We start from the raw sequence: 12,386 nt of genomic DNA on the forward strand, positions 1-12,386 counted from the left end.
ACTCGGGGATACATCGGAGACAATTTATTTAAGGAAAGATATCTTCTCATTCCCGCGTCTTCAGTACCGAGCTGTTATCAACCATAACACAATGCAATAAAGCTCTATTTGTATATTTATTACCAATAAATATGGACACAGATTTTATTATAATACGTAAGTTTGAAGAAATACGAATAAAATTATGTTGTAGCTATAAATGAGGTGTTAGCTTGCACCGAGCGAGCGAGCGAGCGCTCTGTGATTGCGAAACTAATAACTTATGTCACGCGGAGGCGTCCCGCTAATTTAGTTGTCACGCTCGCCGCTTACATACTAACACGCTGCTTGCTTTTATTGTAATCAAAGGATATCGCAAACATAATGCACAAGCTCGTTTTGATAAATCGAGCGAACCTTCTAATAACAATGTCATCATTGAAAAAAAGATAATCCTATTTTGGATTCTTCATCTAATAGGTAGTATTATATAATACATAAAACAGATTTTGAAACTAAATTATAAATAGTTTTTTGACAATGATAGTGAAGGTCGTCTTAATCAGTATCTCGCAAAATTTATTACAAAAGGAAAAAATAACTTGCGCTGTTTTAATAAAATACCTGAGATTAGATAGATGTTGATAATCAATATATATATGCATATATATATTTTTTGTCCCACCTCACAAGGATGCGTTGGATGCGGATAAATATTTCAATTAAAGGATTACGATGCATGAAGGTAGCGCGGTGCAAATGGCGGCACAGGAAGTGCTGCAACCTGAGCCGCTTCCGGCGCGGGGCGGAGGCGGGAGGCGGGAGGGGGAGGGGGCACTGCCACGCCCACCGTTCTTCTTGCACCGCACTGCCTTGTTTACAACGTAATAATTCACTGCAGGCACCTCGTTGCCTACGCCCTAGTGCTTACCTTACGTACCTACTGAAATGTTATCACCTGGACACCGATATTATTGTAATATTAAAGTTATTCCAATATTTCGATTCGTTGCAAATATTTGTTGTTCGTCGCAATTCTATACTTCTGCATTAACTGTTGAATTGTTGAATTGCAACAAACAACGCAATATAGATTTTATATATTTATGATATGATATGTGTGGTACGCGACCGCTGCCTATAAACATCCGCAATCGTAGATACGTTCACTATATTTACCCGTCAGAGGAGGAGACCCACAGAAGAGGATATTTCTCTTCCTATGTAGGGACCACCTTCATCAAATCTAATTTCCATCAAGTCTATTGTCATCCATCTATCAAACAATAAAAAAGCGTCCTAGGTGTGACAAGAGAACGCCGCTAATTAAGGCATCAAAGCATCAATCATATCATCCACCTTGCAGTGCGGGGCGAGGAGGTACGAGGCGGGCGGGGGGCAACGGCTGTCAAAATGTTTCCGCAGCCAGGGATTTGATTAAGCCAGGAGGAGCGGCGCTGGCCTTTGACAAAAAAACAAACGCGCCCAGAGCCCGCGCGGTGTCGGGTTGCCGCCCCCCGATCCCCTGTCGCCCCCCGCCTGCTGCGTGAGGGTTACCCGATACACTATTATGCCATTATTTAGGAAATACTAATTGTGAAGGCTTTCGGATGCTCCTTCTGTTCGCAGCAGCACTCTCTCCGCCGCCGCCGCCGCTGCCACCGCCGCCGGGCTGCATCAGGATGCCATGCGGTGGCGCCCCCCACTTCCTCACCTTGTATTCTCCATTGTTCTCAGATTTACGTATATTTAGTATGTTATAACACGTATACTAGTGTAAGCACAATATGGAATTGTTTAGGATATGTATCTTTCAAAAATGTTACTTTGCTGAAATAGAACTATCATAAAATCTTCTCATCGGCTTAAGAAAACAAAAACATTTCCTATACACATAGTGATACTCGTGTCTCATTTCTAACATATCATCTTACCGAAAGCTAAAAAGCTAATGAGAACGTAACTCGCAACACTTGTACAAACAACCAAGAGATCGCAAGTCGTATTACACGACACGACACGACACGTTAACGTTACGATAAAGGTCAGTGAAATAGTAATTTACAAATGTTCTGTTTCAAATAAATTGTATGAATAGCTTCTATAATAACATCGATGTATTTAGTACACGTGTTTTAAACACGCAAGAATAATACAAGAATAGATATGGCCCATCGGCCATATCAACGAATTAATCAACTTTATTTTGAATAATGTTTTAAGAAAACGCACCGGCGTGGGGATATCATGTTACAATAAACATGTTAAAAAAACAAAAATATCTCGAGATAGGCTCAAAGGTGGCGTCTGTCAATGTTACGTAGCTTAAACAAATATTGTTGCACCGCTTTTTACTGAGACAGGAGACGTCGCGTTACCTCCGAAGTGTTGAGTTCAGTGTGACTGTAGCAATGTAACTAAAACTTATATAGAATCAACGCAAAAAAACAAATTTAATATCGTTTCAAAGAAAACTTAGGTAACGTTAACCACTTAGTTTTATTACTTGCTATTTGCTACTTAAAAGTTAAGCCGAATATTTTAATCTGATTGTATGAGTTTTCTAAGAAAAACTTGCATCTGTTTAACATTTTGCACATTTGGTGGGAAAGGGGTTCTCTTCTCGCGTCAATGACAGGTTCCCACACCACGTCACTCGGCCACTCAGCGTTCAGCGAGAAGGCAAAGGTATCAAGGTGCATTCAGCCACTTTGCAGACGCGCCCGTCTGGAATAATCTTATTGACTTCTTGACATTTCCAGTGTACTTATTGTGATTTACTTTGAATTGTAAATCACAAACCTTTTGGCAACACTGAACAATACAAATGTCTCAGTAAATAATAATTGTAATTATAACATATGTATTTACTAATATTTATTGTGTCCGATGAGAATGTACCCTATGTAGTTTAATAAAGACTAAAAAGTTACTAAAAAATGATAATCATAGTTAACATGATGAAAAAATAAAAATCGTAAAAACGAAAAATAAAGTCTTTAGAAACTCAGAAAGCTTATATGTAATTTATTATTTTTTTTTACTACATATTATTACACTATTTACTACATATCTACATCCGTATAGTTACTCGGCGACAGTATTACTAAAAGATTATATGGAAACAAAATGTAAAAAAATTAACGAAATGCACACATGTTCGGTATACGATTTTTTTAATAAGAAACTCGCGGATACACTGACATCTATGGACAGAAAGTAATAATTAAAATATTTTTCAACGCCATCTTTTGTTAAGTAGCATAACTAAGTTTTGGCAATTGGTCGATGAAAATTTAATTATTTGGAATTATCAAAGATAGATGTCACTAGCAGCTGTTTGAAAAACAACATTTCCAATGTTTAGGTCTGATCAAATTTTTTACTAAATTTGGCATAGATATAGAACATAGTCTGCAAGAACACACTGGCTACTAAATAATTAATTATTCCGCGGGCGACAGTTAGTAAGGAATATAAATGAATATGACTGCATGCACCGCCGGTGTTATTGATCAATTAAATAAAATTACATTTTAAAAAGATAACATTACCTTTACTATGAAATTTTATAAGCAATATTATACATTAAAATTTAATACAAAAACCGTAAGATATACAGTTACAGAATTCAATAAATACATTGAACTCTCAACTGGAGACAACTTAAGTATTTAGTCACAAATACGCTGGTTACATTTGTAGTTATAGTTACAATGGCACTTTATAATACAATTTAGATCACAAATTTCATTTGTGTGACAAGCAGATGCTACACTAGTTTTGCCGCAAACAAAGATAACACTAGAAATAAATACAAAACCCTATTTAAATATCCTGAGTTATTTGATTCATTCTCTAAAATTTATACAACAGGCATTTATATAACAAACTTTCAAAACTTACCTTTTTATATATTAACTTTATGAATATGTTTTTATAGGTATAGTTATATTGCAACAGTATTAATATTACAAACATGGCTAATTTTGTGTTTACACTAAAGCAGGAGATATCAAATTCCTATCAGAGGCAAAGCAAACGTCTCACAGCAATATTTTATATAAAGAATATCAAACAAAACAATGTCCTCTCACTTTGCAGAAACTGTGCGATTCCGCGCAACATGTTTGCCATCCAACACTGTACAGAAGCAGCAAGTTGTTGCCACACTTCACTGCTAAAGCATTGCAGAATGCCCAACCATATATAAATATACAATAACCTGGCAAGTATAATTGAGTTAGCTTCTACACAACATTTTATATTGACAATATCACGATAATAGTCAAATGCTAGCACGGGCACCACTCCACTTTAACAGAAAAACTTCCTCTGCTTAGATTCAAAGTCATCATCACTATCGGAGAAGCATGCAGTAAACCCACTCTTATCCCTAGAGTCACGTTTTAACAACTGTCTATTTTCACCTGCAGATTTCTTTAACTGAGCACATCTGCCACTTTGTCGTTTTTTCTTAGATGAATTGTCCAATAAGTTTGTCTCCGTGGGGCCCGCCACGTTCACCGCAGCCAATGAACTTAGTTGTTCCGTGGAGTTACTAAGAACAAGAACAGAGTTATCAGTTTGTCCCGATCTCTGGTTTATCTTACGACCGCTTCTTGTTCGCGACACAATCTCTTCTTCTGAGTTTTCTTTGCGATCAGAGCTGGTTAATTCACTTGGCTTTTTACACATACGCTTTCGTCTATCTGTAGCACTTCGGGAATTATTGATTTTGATAGGAGACATGACCTCAGCATTACAATTCCTTTGTCGCTTTGGGTACCTGGAGGTGCCATTTGACTGTGCGGTATCATCAACATTGCTGACCTCTTTGTCATTATTGCATTCACTCTGCTTATTTTCAGATTGCTTGGGATTCATAAATTTCAACAAGGAAGTTGAGCGACTTACTCTTGTGACTTTTGAATTCTGCTTTGAAGTGACCAAGTTAATAACATTCTGAGATGAGTCTGTACTGTAATTCAGGATGGCAGAGTCCTGGGGTCCAGTGTTCATGGACTTATTAACACAAACAACTGTCTTGCTCTCCTGTTTCTGAGTACTGTCTTGTGATTCCTTGATAAAAGTCCTGTTTAACTTACTTCTCATATTCCTGGGAGTCTTTGTTAATTGTGTTTTGGTTGAACGGATATAGTTAGCAGTAAAACCAGACACATCACTGTCATCTTCCAATTTGCCATTAAGTACCCCAACCTTTGATTTTTCATTAACATTGTTGGAGGGTTGCTCCTCCATTGTTACATCATGGATAATAGTTTTCGTCTCATCTTCAGGGAGCTTAGGTGTCTGGTTATCTGGTGATATTTTTGAAGCTAGCAGAGGTTCTAGGGGTAATGTTTTATTTATCACCTTAATTGTACTATCCAGTTGATTGTCATTTAAGGATTTCTGTAACTTGCGAAGACTGCGCCTCAGAGCTGTTACTTTTGGTGTTGATGTCACCATTTTATTCTTTTTTTCAAAATCCATTTTACTTTTTTTCTGTAGTCTCATCCTTTTCGGCTTAACCACTGTTGATGATTTTTTAACGACAAAGTCTTCATCGGACCCATTAGAGCTGGCTTTGACATTATTCTTGGCAACTTGCAGCGGAGTATCTGATGTGAAATAGAATGCACTTTGTTCTTTCTCAGTGGAGACAGAGTCTTGATCAATCAGCACCAATTTTCGCTTATTTTTTTTCCTAGGAGAAGGCACTTCTTTAACTGCTTTACTTTTAGAGTTATACTTTGAGCAATGGGCTTGTTCTTTAGGCTTGTTATTGGTTTTGTCATATGTGTACAGGCAAGGTGCACGTTTTGTGTGCACCCAGTAGGAGATCTCCTCCATGTTGTTCATAAAGGGAGTGTCAGGGGGCTTAAGTTTCCAGTAGCCGTTTTCATGAGCTGGCTCCATGCTGAGGTGCACTGGCTTTTGATCAGGTGCAGAAGGCACTGCAGCGGCGACATCCAGTTGCAGCTCGCACGCACCACCATGTCGCTCCCGCTCGACGCCGACGCCCCCATTGGCCGCTGCCTCGAAATCACCAAATCCATCGTCTTCACATTCCATACACCTGTAATGTTTATATTACCGTTATATTTAACTACATTTCGATATTTCAAAAGATTTCTAAGAGAAAAGTTAGTTTGAACTTAAAATTTGAAATATAATCTTTAAAGAAATTGTAAAATTCTTAGAAGTTTGACAACTCTAACCACGGCAGTTATGTGAAAAACATAATGTTTATTGTTTAAATTTTTTACACATGTAGACATTAAAAAGCTTAAAATTTACTGGAAATAATATATTTACAGGTTTATATTGCATAAAATATATACACAACATGACTTAAAATTACGTATAAATCCACGCCGAACCATTCAACGCTGCTTATGACGAATCAACGTCTTATTTATTACCTTAATGCAAATACAGGTACCGAAAATGCAATTTGCACTTGACAAACTTATCCATTTAAGTAAATTAACAAATACTTTTCATGAAGTTTAAGCGATACATGAATACAATACAAAATCAAAATTAGTAGTAAACTCGCCGCAGAGGAAAAGTAGACAGCAATGTTGCCGTTATTTTTTGAAAAAAACGTACCAAGGCTTACTGTATTTTGATCGAATTTCTGTTAATAAAATTGCTTATTTAATCAAACTCATAATTTAATATATTTTAAATACTAAGCAATCCAAAATCAAAACAAGAATTCAATTCATTTTCTGATAACATAAAACATATAACTGCGTGTTTATTATTGTTTTTAACAAATAACAAAAGTAGAAGCTCAATATGATATTTTTACTTTATTTTTGTAATATGTAGGTATATGTAAAACAATATATTTATGTTTTTACACACATATATCGCTATAGTAAGAACTTTTGTGTGTTAATATGTATGTAACATACAAGGCTACCACTGGTTACGACTAAGATAGACATAAAGACGTAGAAATTGCTGGAAGAATCAAGTTCGTAACGGTGAATAAAAGCCACCACCACCAGCAGTACGACACACGATACACGACGCACGACCAGCACTGTCGAATTCCCTAGTATAGTCTTGCTCTTTGATGTGGTTTATTGATGTCAATGTCATTGTCATTTCCAATTTTTGCGGGTAAAATTGGCTTTTTATGTTGCTAAATAACATGCTAAATAACAATAACCTGCAATAAGCAACTATTCATTTTTTATATTATTTGCAATGAGTTTCTAAACAAAACAATATGAACGACGTGCAAAACATAATAGATCGTCAGTTAGGCATATGTAAGTGTGTACATAAATTTCGCAGTAAAGCGTATTTATCTGGAACATTGTAGAAGAAATGTTTGTTTTTTTGTTATAGTTTGCCGTTTTAACTACGATAATATTCTTAAACGCCTGGTCGTAAACTACGAGGAATCATTTTACGGTGCATTGAGCGCGGAACAAGACCCACCTATTTTCGCTTGCCGGTTCGCAGAAGTCAGCGGTTACGAACACATTCTTGCTCTTGCCAATGAAGATGGAAGGGTTGTCATTCAGGTATATTTTTATGTAAATATGTATAAAACTCACTTTATATGTTTTGTATGTGCAATAGCAGATTAATGCGTGGTCGTGTAGGGCACTCGCCCTCTCCTTGCCCCTAGCTTTGTGGCCAGAGGCTTTGTTTACAATATTAAGTTGTCTTGATAGCATTATTATCTATTTGGATGTTATTGTTATAAAAAATCATGGCACACAAGCAAGTAGGAATGTGATGTTTCAGTTTAATATGAAAGCTAAAATAATGTGTTGCCTATGTTTAATTGCTGGGGAGAGGGTGTACAGACGTTAAGGTGTCGCCACCAAATCCACTTTCCCTCCCTGGACTTTCAGTATTTGAAAAAAGGGTATTAAATATAAATGTTATATATCTTCATAATTTAGTATTTCTTTTTTCTTATGTTCATAGAGAGAAAAGCTTTATATATAATTTATTGTATTAGTCCAGTAGTTTTGCATTTATTTATTCAGAACAAATAATGAAAATTTTTGTTTTTAGAAAATGAACATATTTCATTGAAGTCATTTATTATTCTCTAGATACAATCAAAGCTTGATATTGATGTCTTTGACATGATAGCCTCGTATCTTACTCCACCTACATACATCCTTATCTTATTTAATATACATATATAGTCAAATTATGGCAAACCTAAATAAACTATTTTACCTTTATAAGGATTTATTACAAACAAACATGTCTGTGTGATGAATTTAAATTCATAGACAATAAATAACATTGTCAGCCAGTGAATATAATATCCCCTTACCATGGGATATAGCTTGGATGAGTATTTAAGTTTGGTTTGCTTATTCAACAGTTTATGTTATGCTTTATTACATGCAACAGAACAGTAAGGAGAATATTAGTTTTCCAGAATATAAGTTGTTGTTTAAGAGATAAGAGCTTAGATACAAAGCAAATTATTTTACTTAAAAATGATGTATAATCAGATTTGCCGGTATTTGGAACATTGATAACATTGATAATATTTTTATGAGCTACCGAGTGATTACAGCTTAGTCTCTAATCATTGATTGATTAAGGTATATATTTGACAAAGCTTTCTATTTATGTCTCTATCTCGAAAAATATGATAATCTTTTCTATATAATTTGTACATTTGTTGTGAAATAAACACACTCATATGTATATGTATAGATAAGATAGTATGTCAACTACCTCACTATGTAAAACCTCTCGAGTGCTGTGTCTGTGTGCGTCAGCTATATATATCAGTGGGAACCACTATCACATATTCAATCGCTGCTTACACCTCGGGAAGTACACTCGTGTGTACGCGATGTTCTTAACCGCTCTACTCTTGATGTATTCAGTACCTTAAGAAATACCTTATGTGGTTCCATCCAATTTACCCCTATCGATATCGTTATCGATACATTCGCGTGTTGTAGTTATGTGATCTGTGACTCGACGTCATAACAAAACTCTACAGTATTGCACACATTTTATATCTCAAATATTCTTAGTAGTGAGACTGTCTGCTGATCAAAACAGAGTCGACACAAGCAACCGCCGGGAGTTCATAAGCGAAGCATCTAAAAGAGCCAAGCAAGGAAGTTCATACAAAGTTTGCTTACCAGAAATGGGAATATTTTGCGAAATAAACTTACATAAATCCAACGACGGAGTATTCATAGCCGGAAGTAAAGTTCACGGAGTTATAAGATATGCTGTCGATGTAGAAACCACTTTCTCTCAAATTTCTGTGTCACTAAAAGGTAGAGGAATTTTAAGTATAAAGAGGAAACATAGCGACAAGAGCAAAGAAGTGACGCACTGCTGCAGCGAGGTTTATCTGGACCTCAAAGATGTAGTGACAGTATCTGAGAAGAATATCGTCCCCGCGGGCTCATATGATATTCCTTTCACGTTCGAGTTGCCTGAAAACATCCCGGCCACGTTCCGGCACGCGAGCAGTAACATGCAGTACGCCATTAGTTGCAACATCCGATACATGATACGCATTAAGTTCAAAAGACCGGGCTTTTTGAAGTTCGCTAAGACGTACAAAAAAGAAATCGAAGTCGAATCCGGCATCACTCCGAGGCTTCCTCTGGAACCCATCGTCTACGGAAAGCAGAAAAAAATTTCACAACTATTCAGTCGCAAGTCGAATACGATCAACATTAAAGCCGGCGTGGCAAAGTCCGTCCTCGCCCCCGGAGACACGTTGGACCTTGAATATGAAGTTAGGAATGACTCCGAAGTGACGGTCAGGGCCGTCGAGACCAAGATCGTGGAAGTTCTCAAATTCACGACGAAAACGAAAACTGTGAAAATGTCGCTAGACGTGCCGCACGCGGAGAGCAAGGCGGGCTCGGTGAAGTGCGGCGAGAGCCAGACCATGAGGCTGCTCCTGAGCGTGCCCCCGGACACCCGGTCCCTCGATTTCTCCGGCCTCGTTGCCAGGGACTATTTCGTGCAGATGACGGTTGAGCTGCCCTTCCCGCACTTCAACTGCGTGCTCCTGATGCCGCTGCAGGTGGGGCAGGACGGGCGCGGGTACGCATTCACCCCGCCGCCCGCTTACTGGGAGGTGATGCTCCACGAAGACAAGGATCACAAGGAATAGGCAACTAAACCTTACGAAGATGTCAAACATATTTGTAACATTGTAAATAATGTGCGATTAAATGATTACAACCAAACCTCCGTATGTGTGTTTTTCTTATATCATTAGAACATCCAAATGTTAATTATCATGGAGAAGTCTGCCACGCAATGGCGGGCTGTGCGCTATCACGAAGCATTTGATAAAGTATAATTAGCAACATGATAATGTTCAGGAATTTCATTTAGTTGATGTCGACGTCAATAAAGCGATGATTTCCCCGATATTACTTATCGATAAAAACCTCTCGAGTGTACCTATGTAACATATCGATGTATATACATAAGGATTATCTTAGTTAAATGTTGAACTATACTAAGTTATAACTGTATATGAATTATTATGTAACTGTATATGAGTTATTGCAAACACATTCTACATTTATGCATAAGAAAAAATTGTGCGCGAGGTATGAAACTTTAAAGATAAAATTCTCAAATTTGGCTCAATATTGGCTTGACCTTCACTAAGTATAATGTGGAGCACGATTACTCCTATGATTGTACCAGTAAGAGTGAGATGTGGTGTCGACAGGACACGTCGAGCAGGCGGGCGGCGAGCCGCCTGGAGCCCTTCCAGTGCCACAACAACGCCGTCTTCGACCTCGCCTGGGCGCCCTCCACTATGAGCTTCGTCACAGTCTCCGGTACCTAGCATCGCCTCTTAACTTATACGTACTTCATAATAAATGTTACACATTTTTTCATAAATAATATATTTTTACAGGAGATCACACAGCAAGCCTGTGGGACCTGGCGGAAGGAACTCCGAAAAGAGTTCTAGTTTTTTCGAATCACACGAGATCTGTCAAAACTGCAGTATTCCCGCCGAGAACTCCGTCAGTGTTCGCCACCGGCGCCAGAGACGGCCACATACTGCTGTGGGACATCCGCGCCAGCAACCAACCCAACGTCGTCCTGAAACCGGACAACTGTCTCATCAATTGCCATTCCAGTTTCAATCCTAAGACCCCCGGCTCCCACGGGAAACGAAACCGGCTGGACACCAACCGCGCCATCAGCATCACCGGCCTCGTGTTCCAGGACGAGCTGACGCTGCTCTCGTGCGGAGAGTGCGACGGCAACATCAAGGTGTGGGACCTGCGCAAGAACTACAACATCTACAAGAGGGAGCCGCTGCCCAAGCACTCCATACCCTACTGCGGCAACTCCGCCAAGAACGGCTACACCAACCTCGTGATAGACGAGGCGCGCGTCCGCCTCTACGCCAGCTGCATGGACAACGTCATCTACTGCTTCAACGTGGCCACCTACAGCGCCGTGCCCGAGCAGCGCTACACAGGACACGAGAACGGCACCTTCTACATCAAGGCCGGCCTCAGCCCCGACAACCTCTACCTCGTCAGCGGCAGCAGCGACACCCACGCCTACGTCTGGAACGTCAAGTGCTCCCAGCCCGTCGTGCGCCTGGCCGGACACCGCGCCGAGGTCACCTGCGCCGCCTGGTGCCAGCGCGGCGACACCAAGCTCGTCACCTGCAGCGACGACGCCCGACACAAGATCTGGCGCATCGGCCCCGAGCTGCCCGACCTCCCCGACCTCCCCGACTCCCGCCCCGACCTCGCCGGCCGCGCCCACCTCCTCCCCCGCACCGACCTCGCCGCGCCGCCCGACTGGGGGCCTCGCGACCGCACGCCCACCTCCCTGAAGCGTCCGCGACCCTCCACGCCCGGCTCCTCCGCCGCCAAGCGCCCCGCCGGGCCTCCCGACCCCGCCAGGAGGACGAAGAGGTGCCTCGCCGACCTCATGAACGGCTCCAAACGCTCCGAAACCGAGGAGGCGGAGGTGCTGGTGAAGAGACTGAGGCTGGACGCCGGCGCGCGCCCCGACGACGCGGATCGGGAGTCGTCGCCGGCGAGCCCGCTCGCCAGCAGCGCGCCCGCGGACTGGGGCTACCTGCCTCCCGCGCCCGGAACCTCCTTCATGACGCCGACGAAGAATTATCGAGCGAAGCGCGCCAGCCCTCCCACTCCCGAGAGGTCGGAGGAGGCGCACGTGTCCGCGTCGCCGCCGCGCCGCTACGCCGAGCGCACGTCGCCCGCCAAGCTCCGGATCATCACCTTCACCACGCCCACCAAAAACCTGCCGGACTTCGTGGCGGACGGCGAGGCGCCGCATCTGCGTCTCATGTCGCCCGCCAAGAAGAGGCGCGTCACCACCGACTGGCTCACACGCATCGCGCGGGAGAGGCGCGCCCG

At 40.9% G+C, this 12,386-nt stretch overlaps 3 protein-coding genes across 3 annotated transcripts in view; 2 read left to right on the forward strand and 1 right to left on the reverse strand.

The window, feature by feature from the left end:
• Positions 1 to 3,540: 3,540 nt before the first annotated feature.
• On the reverse strand, positions 3,541 to 6,566 carry LOC106127224 (uncharacterized). Its single transcript, XM_013325300.1, has 2 exons — positions 6,408 to 6,566; positions 3,541 to 6,061 (listed from the first exon to the last, which is right to left on the reverse strand). Exon 2 carries the CDS (start codon positions 6,055 to 6,057, stop codon positions 4,297 to 4,299), a length of 1,761 nt encoding a protein of 586 aa, XP_013180754.1. The 5' UTR covers positions 6,058 to 6,061; positions 6,408 to 6,566; the 3' UTR covers positions 3,541 to 4,296.
• A 539-nt stretch (positions 6,567 to 7,105) lies between these two features.
• The window catches only part of l(2)dtl (WD40 domain-containing protein denticleless), a 5,479-nt gene continuing 198 nt past the window's right edge, over positions 7,106 to 12,386 (forward strand). Inside the window, exons 1-4 of the mRNA XM_013320170.1 lie at positions 7,106 to 7,271; positions 7,351 to 7,529; positions 10,703 to 10,814; positions 10,895 to 12,381. Coding sequence (XP_013175624.1) covers positions 7,229 to 7,271; positions 7,351 to 7,529; positions 10,703 to 10,814; positions 10,895 to 12,381 — 1,821 coding nt within the window. The 5' untranslated portion in view covers positions 7,106 to 7,228. The remainder of the gene's footprint in view (positions 7,272 to 7,350; positions 7,530 to 10,702; positions 10,815 to 10,894; positions 12,382 to 12,386) is intronic.
• Positions 8,781 to 10,209, forward strand: LOC106127105 (uncharacterized). Its single transcript, XM_013325094.1, has one exon. It carries the CDS (start codon positions 9,140 to 9,142, stop codon positions 10,127 to 10,129), a length of 990 nt encoding a protein of 329 aa, XP_013180548.1. The 5' UTR covers positions 8,781 to 9,139; the 3' UTR covers positions 10,130 to 10,209.

The sequence above is a fragment of the Papilio xuthus genome, unplaced genomic scaffold (assembly GCF_000836235.2).
Source record: "Papilio xuthus unplaced genomic scaffold, Pxut_1.1 DF828952.1, whole genome shotgun sequence".
Taxonomy (NCBI): domain Eukaryota; kingdom Metazoa; phylum Arthropoda; class Insecta; order Lepidoptera; family Papilionidae; genus Papilio; species Papilio xuthus.

Bases quoted from the DNA above. Each gene is read 5' to 3' on its own strand.
- LOC106127224 (XM_013325300.1), bottom strand. From the start codon at position 6,057: ATGGAATGTGAAGACGATGGATTTGGTGATTTCGAGGCAGCGGCCAAT.
- LOC106127105 (XM_013325094.1), top strand. From the start codon at position 9,140: ATGGGAATATTTTGCGAAATAAACTTACATAAATCCAACGACGGAGTA.